The 19,815-nt window shown below is 36.4% G+C and overlaps 1 protein-coding gene across 1 annotated transcript in view; it reads left to right on the forward strand.

Moving 5' to 3' along the window:
- LOC142343269 (dnaJ homolog subfamily C member 7-like) overlaps positions 1-19,815 on the forward strand; it is a 211,861-nt gene that overhangs the window by 162,304 nt on the left and 29,742 nt on the right. The window contains exons 2-5 of the mRNA XM_075395057.1: positions 8,822-8,854; positions 9,022-9,235; positions 9,388-9,516; positions 16,921-17,265. Of these exons, the coding sequence (XP_075251172.1) occupies positions 8,832-8,854; positions 9,022-9,235; positions 9,388-9,516; positions 16,921-17,265 (711 nt within the window). The 5' untranslated portion in view covers positions 8,822-8,831. The remainder of the gene's footprint in view (positions 1-8,821; positions 8,855-9,021; positions 9,236-9,387; positions 9,517-16,920; positions 17,266-19,815) is intronic.

The raw sequence follows: 19,815 nt of genomic DNA on the forward strand, positions 1-19,815 counted from the left end.
CTTTTCGCATTTTCTCTGTCCTAGCTTTTGGCGTTTTGAACAGTGATGACATATCCTGTCTTTGTAGTAGCTTGATGCTGTTTTGTGGTTCGTTTGAGAGCTGTGAAAGTAGCATCAGGTTTAGTACGTTGGTAGCGGGAGTATATTCAAAATTCCGATCTCTTGAATGTAGGAGCCAATTCCACAGATACAATTCAATACATTTCTTTGAAATTTTCCAAGATGGAAACATTCGCCTTTGACAAATATATGCATTGAATGCCATAAAGGAGAATCGGCAGTATCAGCGATTTGTAAAGGCATGTTTTAACTCTCATGCTCGCGTTGTAGTTAATGTTTCTTCGGAGTAAATAATGGACGCTGTTTGCTTTAGCTATTCGATTGTTGATGTGAGTGTTCCAGTTTAGTTCTCAGGTCACTAGGATTTTTAAATCTCTTATTTTGTTTTTACTATTCAGCACTACACCGAAGAGATTGAATGGGTGGTCATCACCACAGAGTGTGACTTTGGCAGATTTGTCCAAGGCAAACTCCATCTTGTACGAGCTGACTCAGATTTCGATGGAATGCAGGTCTCTCTGAATTTGCGCTGGAGTGCGGTTTATTGAAAGAACTTTGAGATCATCCGCAAAGAGATTTGTTTCACTGAAAATAACGATCTCGGGTAGATCGTTAATGAATATACAAAACAACAAAGGCCCTAGTGGGAATCCTTGAGGTACACCACTACTAACATATTGCATCTGCGAGCATTGAATTAGGTTCAACTATATTTCTATTGTCGAATGGTCGGACTAGGTACACCACGGTTTATTCTGAAAAATGTTAGTTCAAATGCGAAAAATTTGAATTTTGAAATTCAAAAATTGTTCTGGTACATGTTAATTCGAAATTTTGTCAATCCCGACAAGTAAAAAATATCAACAGATGGGAAAGAAAGTAGAAAAACCAACACCCGGGATTTTCAAAACTCTGGAATAAAGATTGAATTAATTTAAGTGTATTAAGTGTAAATAAAATGTTGAAAATGTGATTTTAACTGTAACTTATTTCAAAAATTCGTTGTTGTTCTAACTCATTTCTTAGAATTAGAGTCAAAGACAAGTTTATATTTATGAATAATTTTTTTGATCGTTAAACCTGACGAGGAACGCAATGTTCGAAAACGTCCGTAAATCAATTTAATTTTTTTTTAATCTGCAAACATGTAAATTAAACTAACCACTTGGTTAATGTTACATGTTAGAAATTTATTAATCAAACATTATTTTTTTTCTAATTTATAACAAACTAAGGTTCGGTTTTCGTAAAATAATTTAATAAAATATATGTTTAAATCCTGCAACCCTTCTGTCTATTGGAACTCTTTCGTGTCGTTTAAGCATTTCCGCTGTAACTTTTTGTTTAAATTTGGTCTTCGACGTTTCTTTTCTAAGTGTAAATGGAAAAGTGTTCCAGTTTCGAATAAAGTTACGAACAATTGAACCATTACTCCATTTTGACTTACATTTTTGTTCTAAGAAATGGTTATGGGTTCGTTTGTTTACAATAATAAACACGTTTTCTAAAAATCTGAAATGTTTATTAGAGCGATTTCTTGTTTGTTGGAGAATATTGAAAAACCTATTTAAAGACACCCGTGTTATTTGGAGCTCTGCTGGAAGAATTTTAGTCTCCAGAAGTAGATCTCTGTCAGTATCGTATTTGGTTTTCATAAAGCAAGCTTTTATTTCCCAGTTTATCTGTTTGTTAATTCTGTCAATAGAGTAAGATGGTAAATTTTGAAAAAAAATTGCGCTAAAATCTAAATGAGACAAAACTAGTGATTTAAAAAGATTTATTCTTGTTTTTAGCGGTACCTGATAACGAACCAAATATAATGATCTGATTGCTGAAGCCATTTTACTGATAACCTTATTTAGTTGATTTTGGTATGTCAGTTCCCTATCAATGATTACACCTAAATATCTACATTTTTCAGATGCTTCCAATCGGTGTCCCTTGAAATCGACAGTTTCAATGATCGGCAATTTTTCATTCCTGAACACCATTAACTCCGTTTTTTTCTCATTCAAAGTTAACCTGTTTTGTTTCATATATTGATCTGTCTTGTTTAATGTATCTTCAGCTATTAGCTGCAAATCTGCATCATTCTTTGCATGACATAGAATTGCTGTATCATCGGCAAACTGTAATACATCACAATTCGTTGATACAGTTTCACTGAAATCGTTGACATACAGTATAAAATTTAGAGGCCCTAAGACAGTTCCCTGAGGAACACCGTGATTTATGACAACCCAATCTGATTTTGTTATCCCATTTTTTACACACTGTTTTCTATCACAAAGGAAAGAGTTTAATAAGATTCTTGCATTTTCTCCAATTCCATACCTTTTTATTTTGCTCATAAAAACATCTATAGATAATGAGTTGAAAACCTTTGCTAAGTCTAAAAAGAGTGTGACAACAATTTCGTTTTCGTCAACGCATTGGTTTATCTTTTCAGTTAAAAATTGATAGTATCGAGACAGGAATTTTGCTTTTGAAAGCCGAATTGATTCTTGTTAATCAGACCAATAAGAGTTAGGTGGTGAGTTAGTTGTTCAAGTAGTAATTGCTCAAAAATTTTCGCTAGAGTTGGTGTGACTGATATGGGTCGATAGTTTTCTGGTTCTAGTCGGTCTCCCTTCTTATAGACAGGTGTAACATGCGCTGTTTTCAAAATATTAGGAAACGTGTTTTTGTTTATACATTCATTGACGACAAATTGTAAATGAGTTCCAATAGACAGTTTACTATCTTTTAGCGCCCATGCTGGTATATAGCCCGGTCCGGGAGATTTATGCTTAGGTAGATTATCAATAACATTATACAATTCTTTTCTGATGACTGGTCGGAAGCTAAATTCCGGTCCATCAAATGTTAGGGAAGAACAATTTGGAGCAACGTTTTTGCCTTTGCATAATCCTAGTCTCGCAAAACAATTATTAAGAACATTGGCAATCTCTCTGTCATCCTCAACAAAATGACTATCTTCCCTTAATTTGTCAATTTTTTCTATTTGGCTGTTGGAATTGATCCTGTTTTTGATGAATTTCCATTGTTCTCTTGAAGTTGGTAGCTGCTGGAAAAAATTCTTTGTGTAATCATCTGCAGCTTTTTTCAGTTTTCTATTCACTGAATTGCGTAAAGATTTGTAAATGTTATAAATCTCTGATTTTGGGTTTTTCTTCCACGCATTAAAGAGACGGTGTTTTTCATTTATGAGACCACGTAATTCTTTTGTCAACCATTGCTTTTGTTCTTTTTTGGTACTACTTTCTACCAACTTCAAGGGTGCATGACAACTCAGTATATTTTCAAAAATTTCGATAAATTTTAAAAACATTTCGTTCGGCTCATTTATCTGGTACATAGGCGACCAATTTTGGAGCGCAATGTCACGATTGAAATTTGATCTTGAATAATTCTTGGTATTACGTATCAAAAACTGCCTTTTCTTATCACTGTGATCTATTTTTAGTGATGACTGATATACTATTGTGAAGTGATCAACTCCAAGAGTCGACTTCAAAAACCAGAGCTCAGTAAAAACTTTTCCAGATGCGACCAAAACGGGAATTGCAAAGACTGTTACCGGAGAGTGACCTACCGAGGAAAAGGAGTGGAATGTGAGTCATGCAAAAACTGGTTTCTTGCAAGATGCCAAAAAATATCGAATGAGGAATACGCCAACATGCAGGATGTGGTTTGGATTTGTACTTATTGCAGCAATCAACAGACAGTGGGACACGATAAGGAGATGAAATTGTTTAAAAGGTATGTGGATGATATTATCTGCACGGTTCGTGGTGACCCGGATGAGTATTTAAAATTTGCAAATTCATTACACAACAACCTGCAATTTACCTTAGAAAAAGTGAACATGGATGGGGGTTTGGCTTTTCTTGACATTAACGTAAATGTGAGCAGCAAAAATAATATCACCTGTCATTGGTATCAAAAACCAACTGACACTGGAATAATACTGAATTTTCGCAGCTGTGCACCGCTTCAACATAAGAAAAATGTGATTCAAGGGACGGTTCACAGGGTTTTTAATGCAACCTCTAATTGGTTGGCCTTCGATCAGGCTCTTGAAAAGAACAAATCTTGCTGGACCAAAAATCAATATCCAGAGGAATGGTCTTCAAAAATTGTGAATCAGACTCTAGAAAAAATAATAAGTGGCGGTAAAGACCAATTAAGAACAACACCAAAAGAGCATCAAAAAAGCAAGACTAAATCTAATGATAAGCCAACTATTTTTCTACAATACAGAGGCAACCTCACTCAAAACTTCGCAAGCAAATTGAAGAAACTATGCGAATTGCAAGTAGTTTTTACAACGCGAAAATTAAGGTCGTGCCTCCCCACCCTGAAATCATCCTTTGATAGAGATCTGAAATCCCACGTGGTATATGAAATTAAATGTAATGGATGCGGATCCATCTATGTTGGGCAAACAAGCCGGCATGTTACCACAAGGATAACAGAACATCAAAAGAAGGATTCACAGGTGGGTCAACATCTAGTTGAATGTCGTGGCGCCACGAATGACATTGAATGGAGAATTCTGGACGCCTGTCGGTCAGTAGAAAAACTAATGATCATCGAAGCTATATATATCAGCAAGCTGAAGCCGGCACTAAACACACGCGACGAATATAGGGGGAGGGAACTCACGCTAAAATATTAGTTCAAATCATAATTTTGACTAAATGAGAATGCATAGGGCAAAAAACATTTTGTGCATGACAAAACGAAATTTGCAAAACCTCCACAAGAGGGATACTTATGGTTAGGGCAAATTCGGAATAACCCTAAAAAAAATACAAGAACAAGGACAAAATCGAAAAATCCGGAATAGGAATGTTTTTAAGTAAATTGATAACAGATGTAAATATGTGTTGTAAATAGGCTAAATATTGTATATAAGGAAAAATTTTCGATTGAATTTTTTAGAATGTTTCCTAGAATTGTTTTAATTGTCATCTCAGACAAATGTAAATACATATTCATTTTATCTTTTAACAATTTGTAAAACAGTTTTAACCTGACGATGAACGTAAAGTTCGAAAACGTTTGTTTTAAGTATTGGAAGTGATTTTAATTTGACAAATTGGTTTCTTCAACAGACACAGACTGAGGAGGAGCTCCTGAACAATCGGGCTTCATTGCCCCCTGTCCTTGAGCTTCTTTGAGGTATGTGGTTGCTGCTACCGAAGACGTGGCTCAGGTATATTTTGAAAAAATCAAACTGTTTCAAACTTTATCTTGATTACTTGAAATCTTTAAATAAGGTCACTAGCTGCAATTACCGAATTGTTGTGATAATGAATGTTTCCTAGAATTGTTTTAATTGTCATCTCAGACAAATGTAAATACATATTCATTTTATCTTTTAACAATTTGTAAAACAGTTTTAACCTGACGATGAACGTAAAGTTCGAAAACGTTTGTTTTAAGTATTGGAAGTAATTTTAATTTGACAAATTGGTTTCTGCAACAGACACAGACTGAGGAGGAGCTCCTGAACAATCGGGCTTCATTGCCCCCTGTCCTTGAGCTTCTTTGAGGTATGTGGTTGCTGCTACCGAAGACGTGGCTCAGGTATATTTTGAAAAAATCAAACTGTTTCAAACTTTATCTTGATTACTTGAAATCTTTAAATAAGGTCACTAGCTGCAATTACCGAATTGAATTTCTAAAACAATGCCTTAACAATGATATAATTCCGGATTTTTTGAGGTTTCGCGCTCCTAAAAATGAAATTTTTTCTGAACAAGCGGTGCACAGTTTTCAATTAAAGCTCCTAAAACAAGAAATAAACCGTGCGGAGAAAGGCCGTAAAGTGTTCAGGGAAAAACTTGAGACAGATAGGAGTAGTTTTAGGGAGAAGGTGAGACCAGAACTGATGCCATCCGTTGTTAGCTGCATTAAGCGTGAAATGAGGGGTCACTCCGCAATGGTTCAGAACAGACTTAATGGAAAACTTGATAAACTATCAGAGAGACAGGATAGACCACTGCGGAATGGCTCCCACAGTAATGTTGTGATAATGGATGGCCCGGAACTTCCAAAGTTTGTACTTGACATCCTATCGTTGGGACCTAAACACCCAGTGAGAGACAAGTTTAATGAGGTGCACTTTCTCGCAGATGTAGACAAACTTGTACGTGAGTTACGCGAGAATAACACTGAGGGTGAGAAACTTTGTGAAATTGAGGCGTCCGCAAAATGGTATGCAAAAAATGTACGTGAAACCCCATTGGATAGAGGGGTCAAAAAAGTGCATGATTACCTAAAAGCCAATGATTTGCTGGCGGTACCATTTGACAAAGGTTGCGGTTTCTGTGTGATGAAGAAGTCAACGTACAGGGAAAAACTTGATGAGGTACTGAACTCAGATCAATTTCAAAAAATCGAAGTAGCTAAAGATGAAATTGTGATCAAAAATGAAAAACAGATCAATAACAGCCTGCAAAATTTAATGAAGCAAGGGAAAATTAGTGACAAAATTTATCAAAGACTCAGGTCAACAGGTTCACAACCAGCGAGGCTTTATGGCCTGGCAAAGGTACAGAAAAAAGATACACCTCTCCGACCTGTTCTTTCAATACCGGGTAGCAGCTACGAAAACTTGAACAGATTTTTGACACCATTTTTCCAGAAACTACCGGGCGCAAACATTGAAACCAACACGCAAGATGCTAGAAAAGCCTTAGAGTCTCTCACTCTTGAAGATGACGAGCAGATAGTATCTCTTGACGTAAAAAGTTTGTACACCAACGTTCCAGTTGGAGAGGCTATAGAAATTGCTCTAAGAGATCTCTATTCAAGCAACCTAGCTCCAGATATCCCAAGGTCCGCCATGAAAAGTTTGCTAAAGCTTGCGGTGACGAATGTTCATTTCAAATGTAATGGGATCTGGTATGTACAATCAGAGGGACTGGCTATGGGTGCATCACTGGCTGTAATACTAGCAAATGTGTGGATGAAATCGTTTGAGGCATCACTTCAAAAACCAGAGCTCAGTAAAAACTTTTCCAGATGCGACCAAAACGGGAATTGCAAAGACTGTAACCGGAGAGTGACCTACCGAGGAAAAGGAGTGGAATGTGAGTCATGCAAAAACTGGTTTCATGCAAGATGCCAAAAAATATCGAATGAGGAATACGCCAACATGCAGGATGTGGTTTGGATTTGTACTTATTGCAGCAACCAACAGACAGTGGGACACGATAAGGAGATGAAATTGTTTAAAAGGTATGTGGATGATATTATCTGCACGGTTCGTGGTGACCCGGATGAGTATTTAAAATTTGCAAATTCATTACACAACAACCTGCAATTTACCTTAGAAAAAGTGAACATGGATGGGGGTTTGGCTTTTCTTGACATTAACGTAAATGTGAGCAGCAAAAATAATATCACCTGTCATTGGTATCAAAAACCAACTGACACTGGAATAATACTGAATTTTCGCAGCTGTGCACCGCTTCAACATAAGAAAAATGTGATTCAAGGGACGGTTCACAGGGTTTTTAATGCAACCTCTAATTGGTTGGCCTTCGATCAGGCTCTTGAAAAGAACAAATCTTGCTGGACCAAAAATCAATATCCAGAGGAATGGTCTTCAAAAATTGTGAATCAGACTCTAGAAAAAATAATAAGTGGCGGTAAAGACCAATTAAGAACAACACCAAAAGAGCATCAAAAAAGCAAGACTAAATCTAATGATAAGCCAACTATTTTTCTACAATACAGAGGCAACCTCACTCAAAACTTCGCAAGCAAATTGAAGAAACTATGCGAATTGCAAGTAGTTTTTACAACGCGAAAATTAAGGTCGTGCCTCCCCACCCTGAAATCATCCTTTGATAGAGATCTGAAATCCCACGTGGTATATGAAATTAAATGTAATGGATGCGGATCCATCTATGTTGGGCAAACAAGCCGGCATGTTACCACAAGGATAACAGAACATCAAAAGAAGGATTCACAGGTGGGTCAACATCTAGTTGAATGTCGTGGCGCCACGAATGACATTGAATGGAGAATTCTGGACGCCTGTCGGTCAGTAGAAAAACTAATGATCATCGAAGCTATATATATCAGCAAGCTGAAGCCGGCACTAAACACACGCGACGAATATAGGGGGAGGGAACTCACGCTAAAATATTAGTTCAAATCATAATTTTGACTAAATGAGAATGCATAGGGCAAAAAACATTTTGTGCATGACAAAACGAAATTTGCAAAACCTCCACAAGAGGGATACTTATGGTTAGGGCAAATTCGGAATAACCCTAAAAAAAAATACAAGAACATGGACAAAATCGAAAAATCCGGAATAGGAATGTTTTTAAGTAAATTGATAACAGATGTAAATATGTGTTGTAAATAGGCTAAATATTGTATATAAGGAAAAATTTTCGATTGAATTTTTTAGAATGTTTCCTAGAATTGTTTTAATTGTCATCTCAGACAAATGTAAATACATATTCATTTTATCTTTTAACAATTTGTAAAACAGTTTTAACCTGACGATGAACGTAAAGTTCGAAAACGTTTGTTTTAAGTATTGGAAGTAATTTTAATTTGACAAATTGGTTTCTTTTACTTGTAGTCAATGGTCGATGCAATGACTGAACCCAGTATGTACGTCAGAACTACGTCCAATTGTTTAGGCTCTAACTCTGCGTTGGGCACTGTGTTAAGTTCTAATTTTAGTTTTTTTGGCGATTTTCATTGCTATTAAAAGGGATTGTCTTTCAGTTTCAGTTATGGGCGATGTAGAGATGAGTAGGTAAATGAATTCCAGTTGTTAGAAACTTGGGGTTTTCCAATTATAGCCTCCAACATCTAAATGGTCATATAACGTGTAGCATTCAGTTGCCGTAAATATACCGCAATGGGAAAGACTCATAAATTGATTTACAGTGATGCCATTTTATCTAAATGTTTTTCTTTCAGCTCTGCTGAGGAAAAGAAAATACAAGGGAACGAATTTCATAAAACCAAGGATTATAAATCAGCAATTAACTGCTACTCTGAAGCTATCAGTTTGGACCCATCAAATTTTAGTCTTTTTGGAAACAGATGCGCCTCTCACATGATGCTGGGCCAATATATATCGGCTCTCGATGACGCCAAAATGTCAACTTCTTTAAACACTAACTTCATTAAAGTACGTGCTTAAATTATGCCTTGACATAATTTCAAATAGCTAACATCAGGAACCTTATTTATTGTGTGGATCTGAAACATTTATCGAAAATAGACAATGTAACCACGGCAATCATGTGCATATTGCCATTTCAAAGAAATTAAAATGTTTAGGGTTATGTTCGAGAGATCAAATGTCACATTGCCCTTGGCCAGGCAGCGGCAGCACAGAATATTGAACAGAAAGTACTTCAATTAGATGCAAATTTATCAACAGATGACAAACGGAATTTGGATGAATGTGTAAGTTTGAGATATTTAAGAGATCGGTTAATTTTGGAGGGCTAATCTTTTATTGTATATGTTATGATAAGAAGTATCAAAGAGGGTATTTCTGGATCTTTCTCTGCCTCTTGATTAGTTAAGTCAGGGGTTGTCAATTAATCAGTTGTTCGTCAATTGATAATTAATTGGTTGCTAAGATACCAATTATTCCTGTCCGGACAACAGTCCCAGACAAAACAGTCCCACACAAAATAGTCCTAAATTGCAAAATAGTCCCAGACAAAACAGTCCCAAAAAACAGAGAAAACAGTCCCAGACAAAATAGTCCCGAAATTTTACAGATTTTGACTCAACGCATTAATTAACGAAAGTTAATCCTACAATTAAGCTAAACCGAATCAAATAATCAAAGTATTAAAAGTGGACGCAAACTAGTTGTTAAACTCAATGACAGGTTTTGTTCTAATTGGGAGTCATAAAAGAGTGCCTCACGATGTTTGGCGTCATAATTTTGACCCAATTTGTTAATATGCAATTCATTCAGACAAACAAGAAATCGGAATTGCTCGTCTTTGAAGGCTATGGCCATATTAGGCACCGACAACTTACAGATGGCGCATCTTCTTGGCGCTGCTGTATTAACAAAATGCAATGGCAGAGTCAGGCTACGGAATGAACAAATAGAAGTTATCACAGTTCATAGCCATTTACCTGATCCAGCAGACATTGAAAAGAAAAAATTCCGCTTGGCGTTGAAAGATATAGCAGCAATGGCTGACGAGACTCCCCGCCAAGCAACATTTGCTGCCCAAAAATACATCAACAGAGAAACAGCAGCCAATATTCCAGCTTACAACCAAAGGACAGTTAACAGAAGGCGTCAACAAAATCGTCCACAAACGAGTGAGCCCTGGTCGCTTAAAGGATTTGAGGTTCCCGAGTTATTACAGGTGGCACATAGTGGTGAGAAGTTCATATATTTTGATTCACCGCCCCAAGATGAAAAAAGAATTTTTGTTTTTGCGACTCTGCCAGCCATTGACTTGCTAGAGCAATCAGACTACTGGTACTGCGATGGGACGTTTTCAACTCTAACAGGTGTTGCTTTTGTTATTATCATCCATTATTTTCTGTAATTCAATTCATTCATTTTCTACCACAATTTTTTTAAGTTGAAAAATAACACTAGAAGCGATCTGTTTATCGCAAAAAATCGATCATGAACTTGCTTTTCATTTTCCCTCCTCTCACGACAACCCATGGCCGGGTTCTCCGGATTTTAATACTTTTTTCAGTTTTCCCACTTTCTGATCTGATTTACTCTCATTTTTTTGCGAAAATAATTTTTGCCCTGCGGGCTCGAACCAGCGATCTAATGTGAGTACAGATCACTAACTACTGCGCCACGTTGATTTTGATTTTCCGACTTCAAAGCTTTCTTTCAAGATCAAAGCTGGACTTTCTTTCTGATCTGTCTAACGAGCGCTTTGAGCGGGACTGTTTTGTCTGGACTGTTTTGTCTGTTCAACCAATTATTATTGGTCTCAATTAATTGATTGAAAAATAGAAGTTAAGTGAATAAAAATAAGATTGTGGGGAAAAACTCTCATTTTCTTTAAATTGAAAATTTTTACGAGTGACATAAGTCTTTTCGTATCAAAAACTGATAGCTGTATGGAAATTAGCGATAGGAAAAAACAGCGTTGTACCTGACTTTGCAGAGGAAGTATGATTTCCGATTTCTTTATATTGACATATAACGAAGGCGTTTGAAGTTCAAATTTCGATACTCCAATGATTTGTTTGCTATTTCTAAAGCATTTAGTCAAATAGATCAGGACTATTACATATCTGACATAAATTGTAAAACTCGTTGAAAATTACAAAAGTAATATAAATCAGTTTCTCAGAATTAACAATGCTGGCTCTCAATTTAATTTGTGATTTCAGGATTGCCCCAAAGATTTGTCTAAGGCCCTATATTAATTCTTTTATATACGATTTATCTCTTAAATGCTTTATTTTATCCTACGGTTAACTTATTCCCCCGATGATTTGAATTTAGCTAAAATTAATAAACTTCTGACTCTAGCTTCTGAGAAAAGTTCATCGAATTGGCTAAACGCTCTTCTGCTTTGAAAGTAGCATTTTGATCTAAGCAAACGAGAGTTATGTCTGAGTTATGGATGTTGCATAAAAAGTGTACTCTGCAAATGTGCCCGAGGTATAAGTTTCTGAGTGACTCATGTCCTGCATTGCGCAAAAGGTGGCTATACACATTTGCGTCACGATCATATCAGAGACACTGTTTCCAGTCTCCTAGACGACATTTGCCATGATGTTCAAATCGAGCATCATCTACAACTGCTCGAAGGCCCGACCTTCTCGGGTAATGCAACCACTGTTGATGATGATGACGATGATGCAAGACTTGACATCAAACTCCGATTTCCGGAGTCTTCGATGTTAAGATCTTTAACTCGCTGGCAAAATCTCGTCCGAACAGTTTGCCAGATGCTTGTAGTATCATAAGTATCATATATTTTGTCTATAAAAAAGCGAACAAGGCGTGACTGACGTACTGCATTGCATATTTAACCCGTACCCTGATGTCATTTCCGTTGTTCGAACGAAGATCAATTTCGCTCTCGTTCAAAGCTGCTTCCTCTGCCTCAGAGGATGTCGGTGGTTTCGAAAAAACGGAAAATTTGTCTTCTGACATTGTTCATGAGGGACGACTGAACGGTTTCTAATGTTCTTATCTTAAGCTTACGCTCAAGTTTTGAATGTGGCTCCCACTAGTTTTTTTTTATAGTTCTGTTTTTAACTATATTCTTTCTTTGTACCGAATAAATACTTGAGCGTAAGTATTATGGTTTTCTTCATATTACGCATGTATATATATGCGGATGTTTTAATATACATTTTTTTAAATTAAGAAAAGTGATTACTCCGAAGCTGAAGCTAATTCATCACTGGAGCTGAGAAAACAATATTCACTTTAATCTTAATAAATTTTATATCATCGATTTTAATCGGCTTACACAAATGGAAGTTTAGCTGGGACATTCACATTAAATTTGAGAAAACCGTTGAGGGCTTATTTCTCATTGTTGAGAAAGATTTATCATGGACGAAAAGGAACGTCTTGGAGTTTTTCCTATCAGATTAAAAGAAACTTCGAGAAATGTCTCTCTCTCGCTCGGCAAAACTCAACTTATCCAAAAGGATACTTATAAGTGATATTTGCATCAAATTGTTACCGTTCAAACAAAATCTTAAAAATCGTGAAACCATCAGAAAGTTACAAAATGGAGTATCTCAATTGTAGTTTACTTGAAAGGTTGATAGCTGTTAATATATTGCGGCTAGTATTTTTTGTTCTATAAGTTCTGTTTTTAAGAAATTGTTACTGGTAGCTATAATATCGATATAACTCGATAGATCGCTTTATCCGAGCAGAAAGAAGTTTCCTTTTGCATGGTTTTACCTGAATTAAAACGGGAGGTCAAGCGTTCAAAATGTTTTCTGGAACCGCGTATCTTGAAAATATCCTGTTCGGTGTAGTGAAGTTTCATCAGCTCTCCGGATAGAAAAACGATCTGCTGAAGATGATTTCAGATGATATTCAGAATTATTTTCATGTCCATGCCCGTTTTTTTGTGTATGGTGATAGCTGCCGATAATCACTAAGGACTTGTAACACAAATGACTAATGACCCAAAATCACTAAAGCCCCAAAAATAGTAAGAACGATAGGGAGAAATCCGACACTTTTTGTGAAAACCATAGTAATAATTTTATAGGAGAGGATTAAGTGATTTGAGCTTAAAAATGTATTCGTTTTGTGTAGAAGTCGGAATCTGTCAGCATAAATTTAAGTTTCTGGAGCTGTTGGGTTTTCCAAATTGGCGGACCCTCTTCCTTCTGTTTGTACTTTAACGCCTTATTAATAACTTATTAATATTAATATTAAGCTTAATTAATATTAAGCTTATTAATAACCGCGAAGAGATAGCTGAGGCTATTATCGCCCTTCTCTTGGTTTTTTACGACTCGGAGAGGAGTATTGGTTTTCTTTTTTTTTCTGAGCGAGAGAAGTTTGTTGATCATGCGCTAAGTTCAGTGTATGATTTTTCGACTTTGAAAAGTGTTTTTTGACGGAATGGCGTATATAGATAACCGTTTTTAGCCGATTCGTTGTCCAATTGGTGCTGTTTTTTTTGCTATTAATTTTTGTTGAAAGAATTTTTATTCTATGCTATTTTGAAAACTCTCGGATATAGATACCACACTGTCTTTGAGAGCCAAATAATGTGTTTCAATTTCAAAATGAACAAATGTTTCTTGGTTTTTTAGTTAATTTTTGGCTATTTTCATTAATTTCGTGCTTTTTGGATTTCAAAGCGGACTTTTTTCAAAAATTAATGCACATGCTTCCTTTTAATAATTCATGCATTCAATGCCTCTTTATAACGTGAGGTGTTTTGTTTTTATAAAATAGTACAAATGCTGGTCCTATTTCGGAAGTCTTTGTACAATTTTTCATTTTGTTTTTGTGTTGGTTTTAACTATTGGAAACAATCCTTCCCTTCCATCAGGGCTTCTGGATTGCGATTGATTGATGATTGATTTTTTCGGTGTTAAGTCTTTGAATTTCATTGAAAATTTTTTCTTAAGTGTATTTATAATTTTTTTGACAATTTTTTGCAATATATTTCAAAGTTTGAAATCTTTGCATTCCGTTTTTATCTTTTTGATTTATACAAAAGTATGTGCATTCAATTTTAGTTCTGAATGCTTTAAAATAAATTTTATTTTTTTTTCAAGTTTTTAAATTTTAAGTTTCAAAAATCAAGTAGTCTTTTTGTATTCGTTCCTTACAACATTATTATATTCTCCACGTTTAAGCATTTATCGTTCTAGTGTTCTCCTAACATCTATAGTTTTATTCGCTCTGCTTTTTTCAGTTATTAATAATTTCATTTGACTTTCAATATTTCAATTTCTTTAATTTGGAATTGATTTTCAACATAATGCAGCACTGAGAATTTGCTGGAATTCCTTTTCCCAATTTTTGACTGATTACTACTTTCGCGGTGTTTTTTAGTACCTGTTTTCTTTTTAAGAGATTCCAAAACGATAATTGTACTGATTTCTTGATTCCTAAATTGTAGTTCCTCTCTTTTTTGTAAAACTCAGTTTAGTTTCTAAGAATTTTATCTGCCTCATGCATTCTCAATGTTTTTTTTTGGTTATTACAGTTGATAGCCGATTTCTATCTTTACGAGACCAGCCTCATGAGTTATTTCATGAAAGTTTTCAGCCCTGTCAGTTTTTTTGAGCTTCTGAGTATTTGACCATCCTAATATTTTTGGCGATTTTTCAACGTTACCAAATGTTTTTAATAATGAATTGTTGCGGCTTTTCTTTCTCTTGGTGACAGAAATATTAGTTTTTTCAATCGCAATAGGTGAGGCAAAGAGTTAATGTTTTAAGACAAAGGTAATGGTTTTAGCTGCAGTAACGGTTTTTTGTGAAGCTCTGACGCTTCTTAGTGGAGTGAGTTTTTTGTTCGTTTTCGTGATTAAGTTGTTCAAACGTGACTTACCTCACTCAAAAGACTTTCTCACTCTTAAATTGACTTTTATAATTTAGTTCAAAGTGATAAGGTCAAGTGAGTGTATATATCACTCGAATTGTGGGTTGTTTGAGAGCAGCTAATATAAACAGCAATAAGTCATACAAATTCTTAATCAAAATTTAACAGTTCTGCCCTCAATGAAAAGAATAAATTTCTTTTTTGGTCTGTCTTTTTACTGTGTTTTTGAGACTGTAGATCTACGAAGCTATCGCGGCTATTATCTGGCAATCTGCCAACTATGTTTTAATTTTTCGGGTAAAGCTATTGTTAATCCCTCTAAATCGAAGTTTGCAGCTATTAAATTAGTCGTGTCGGTCTTTTTTTGAGGTTTTCCGTACTTTCAACTTTTCGTCTGATAGTTGTTTTTTTTTACTGATCAATTGACTTGGTCCTCAGAAATGGGATAAACAGGAAAAGCAAGGAGGGCTTTAAGTCGCTGAAAAGTTCTCTCAGAGCCTTCCTAGTCTGTGATACGGCGGTTCAAAGTAACTTGAGAAAGTTTCATCGTGTTAAGGGTTGATCTTAGAGATTGGCCCCTCCACCCATTCCACCAGCACCCTACTTCCCATCCTCCACTTCTTTCCACCCGCAACCCCACAATTTCGGCCCTCTTGTGAGCGCCCCTTCCACACCACCGCGTCCACTCCCTCATACCACACTAAACCCCGCGCGTTTGACCCCCGACTCTGCTCACACCCCTCCCCCTACTCCGATGCGGTCATCTACTATCAAAGCTAACCGTCGCCAGTTGTTTGAGGGGAATTCGTCCGAAGTTAGTCGGTTACGCCTAACTTTCTAGGCCCTACTAATTGCAATAAACAACCAAGAAAATTAATTTTTCCGTGAATGGGTCTTATTTTTTTAACGAGATACCAATTTAAAATGTCATTGACTTTTCTTGGTTATTTGCTCTTAAGCAACTTTAGTTTAAAATATTTGGGTCTTATTGCTGTCATGAGTGGAGCTAAAGAGTTAGATTATATTTGGTAACCAGGCGAGAAGAAGAGGACTTTTGGTTTGCCTTCAGTTTAAGGTTACTTTATCTTATGCCCATCTTTTCACGGTCTCAGTTCTTTCTGCATTTTCAGTGAGAAAAGAAAGTTTTGTTTGATTATCCGTTCTAGCTTTTTAGCCATTGGTTTTCAAGACGTATCAGCCAAAATATTATAGAAATTATATTATATATCTTAATAGAAATCTTTTTATGGTGTTAGGTTTCTTTATGTTTCTTTATGTTGTCCATATTTGTTGTTTTATGGGAATCGTCTAATGAAATGGAGAATTATTTCAATGCATTGTAACGCTTTTTCATCTTACAAGTTTGTTTTTGTGGGAAGATGTGCCATTATTTGTCTTTTAATTAATAATTATTTTATTACTAAATGATGGTTTTGAAAATGTTAGCACCAAATAGTTTCTTGCGATTTTTTTGATTTTGTTTAACTATTTGCCTTTTGACGTGTTCGTCATCTCTTCTTGGTTTTTAGTAGTTCTGTTAGCGCTAAAGTTATATAAGTTTATATAAGTTAAAGCAATGGTATTCAAAACTTTCAATCAATTTGTCAATTTCTCATTTTCGAAAATTTGCTTTTGTGAACCCTACTTGTATATTAATGTTTGCAGAATATTTGTTGGCTAGCAGATTTGGTATATTAGTCTTTTGATAGAATCTGTTGAATTTGATAAACCATGGAATACCCATTAACCATGGATCCTTGGTCTGTAAATTTATTTTGGTATAACTGACTAAATGAAAGAAGTTGGTGTTGTTTTTGTAGAGTAAACAGATACTGGCTTTAACAACAGCAGAAGCGAGAGCGCGCAAAGCAGTTGAGGTCGACGATTGCAGGCAAGCAGTTTACTATTTCGGAGAGTGTTCGAAACTCGCACCCTCCAACACATCTTACAAAGTCATGCGAGCAGAATGTATGGCAATGCTGGGCAAATTCACAGATGCAACTGAGCTGGCCTCAGAAGTTGTAAGGAAGGAGACAAATGCTGACGCAATTTTTGTACTGGCCCTTTGCCATTACTATCAGGATAATATGGAAAAAGCACTGAAACTTCTAGCTGAGGTGTTGAGGCTGGCTCCCGACCATCAGAAGTCAATGGAGACGTACAAGGTAAGCAGGCATTCCTCGGGATTTTTCTGTTTGCCTGAAATTTGCCCTTTTGATTGCCTGAAATCTGTTCACTAGCTCAATTTTGACTGTCATATGTTTGCAAAAACTTATTTTTTGCAATATTTCACATGAAGTCAGGGACATTATCTGATGACGTACGGCGGTAATCAGTCAAATAATTTGGCGATTAATTGCTCTCAAACAAAGTTTGTAGCAATTATTTTAGTCTTTCAGGCTTTTTATGCGATCTGTCCCTTGAACAATTTTTTTATCTGACGCTCAGACCCTTTCCTCAAAAAACGGGATGAACAGGTAATGCCCGGAGGGCATTAAGGTCATGGAGCAACCCTCTTAGAGCTCTGCTGCACTCTTAATGTACGCTTCATTGAAGCTACTGAGAAGGCATGAAATCGTGAAGCGTAAAGGGAAACTTTTATTGGTTTGATGTTCTCCTGTCATCAGGAACATAACGACGCAGAAGTTTGTTTAGATAAACGAAAAGCAGTTGATTTTACCCTCGCGAATTTTGGGTACCAAAAGTGTGCGAACATAAGCTTCGACCCTTCGTGACTAGTTTGCACAGAGTTGTATCTTACCATGTGTTATATTTGCAATTGTCTCGTTGAGTTATGGCGTGCAGGCAAATAGAAATTTGGGTAATTTTGGTTGAATTAATCTCATGTTTGGCTCTACAAGGCAAAGTCAAACCCTGTAAATCACTACAAACAAAATTGGGCTTTGTTGATTTTTGGACAAAAACGCCCTCTTCTACAATACCTCCGTGTATTATTTGTTAGATAAAAAAATATGCATGAAATTTCGTCAGGGTTATTTTTTTAATAGCTGCGAAGCGATAGCGGCTATTATTGGGGATATCGTGTCTTTTTATTGTTGTTGTAGCTGATGCACAGAGTTGCATGTCGCAGGTAATTTGGGCGGGATATCGGCGCATATTGCTATTTTTAACTGGTGCCCTAGTTGCATTTGTATCATAATAAAATGAATATATTAGTAGTAGTGTGACTGCCTATCCACAACTTGCTTGTGGTGCGGTGACCTTTCTACATCTACGCCATGGTGAATGACATGCGGTCCACGGGTTATATGTGGTGTTCTTACTGCAGTTGATAATTTGTTTACGTCATGTCGTGTTATTTCACATTTAGGACAGCGGTTATCAACATTGTTACAGATCCTACTCAAGTAAGAGTTAAGCAGGGGGCAGTATCCAGTTCTCAGTTGTGCTAATTGGATACGTGCAATTCGTGGCAGCGTTTTTTCTTCTTCTGCTATCTTTGGTGGAGGTGTATCTAGTTGCTTGCTGTCTTTGTTCAACTGAGTATAGACCGTGTGTCGGTGAATACTTTTAAGCGCATTTTTGTATTCTTCGCGCTTTAATTGCTCCTAAATGTTTGTGTGATGTTTCACGCGGTCCCTATGAGTATCCTTTAGTGTCGGTCTCATGGGACGAAAAGTGGTTGAAGAGGTTGTTTTATGATCAGAATGGTGGCTCTGATAACTGCCGGCTAAATGCTGCTCTGCTAACATTTCTGTGTGAGCTTTAACAGGCAGCATTTAACCCTCATTGTGTAAATCATTGATGTCAGACATTTTTTACACAGCCAGTAATTGTGCGAAGAGCAACGTTTTGTTGTTTGCAGGTGGTTTCAATTTGTATTACTGATTGTGGAATCCCAAATGGGAGCACCGTAATTCAGGACGCTCCAACCGATAGCTTTGTCAGTCACTGAGAGTATCTCTTTTGTGCACCTCCGGTCGCTACCAGCAATCTTTTTCAGTATGTTATTGCGCTTTTTTTTAATTTGGTGCTCCTTACATGTTCTCCAAATTTGTGCTTTGACACCAAGTGCTTTGACTTTAGTGGTATTGGTGAATTGTTGATAGTGAGGTGAGGGTCGAATTTCGCCTCCTTGCTTCAGGTTGTGAACACAGTTGCTCTTGATTTCTCATCTGATAACTTGAGTTTTCTTGATTCTAGCCAGTTGTGTAAAATTTTTAGGTAGGGAGTTATCGTGTCACGTGATTTTTTTTGTTATGTTCTACGTAAGAAAATTGCCCTGTAAGTAGGAAGCGAACCATCTTTTTGTGCTCTTTGGGAGTGGTGCCGTGAGAATATCTCTTAGTAGTAGGTTGTGATAGCCGTCTCGAAAGCAGCGGTGAGATCTAAGGCTACTATTAGAGTGCAGATGGAAGGTTTCTTTTGATTAAGGTTTTTTTTGTGTATGGTTGGCCACAATATTGAGAGCCTGTAGAACTTGTCCCGTCAGCCTTGCGGAAGTTAATGAAATTTTTGTGGTGTTTGTTTGTGATGAGGTCACAGGTGATGGATGGAATTATTGGTAAATAATCTGAGCCTAATGCGTACTACGTGCGCCCATCGATGTTCACTGCTATGATTGAGCTTGCGAGGCTGATGTGCGTGGAGCTTTTACAATAACAAGTTAATCTTGTGCTGGCTTTATCGTTGAGTACTAAATGATTAGAGAGGTCTATTTCACGTGCATTATTTTTTCTTGTGTCTTCCGGTAT

Source organism: Convolutriloba macropyga, chromosome 7 (genome assembly GCF_964194025.1).
Source record: "Convolutriloba macropyga chromosome 7, txConMacr16.3, whole genome shotgun sequence".
NCBI lineage: Eukaryota > Metazoa > Xenacoelomorpha > Acoela > Convolutidae > Convolutriloba > Convolutriloba macropyga.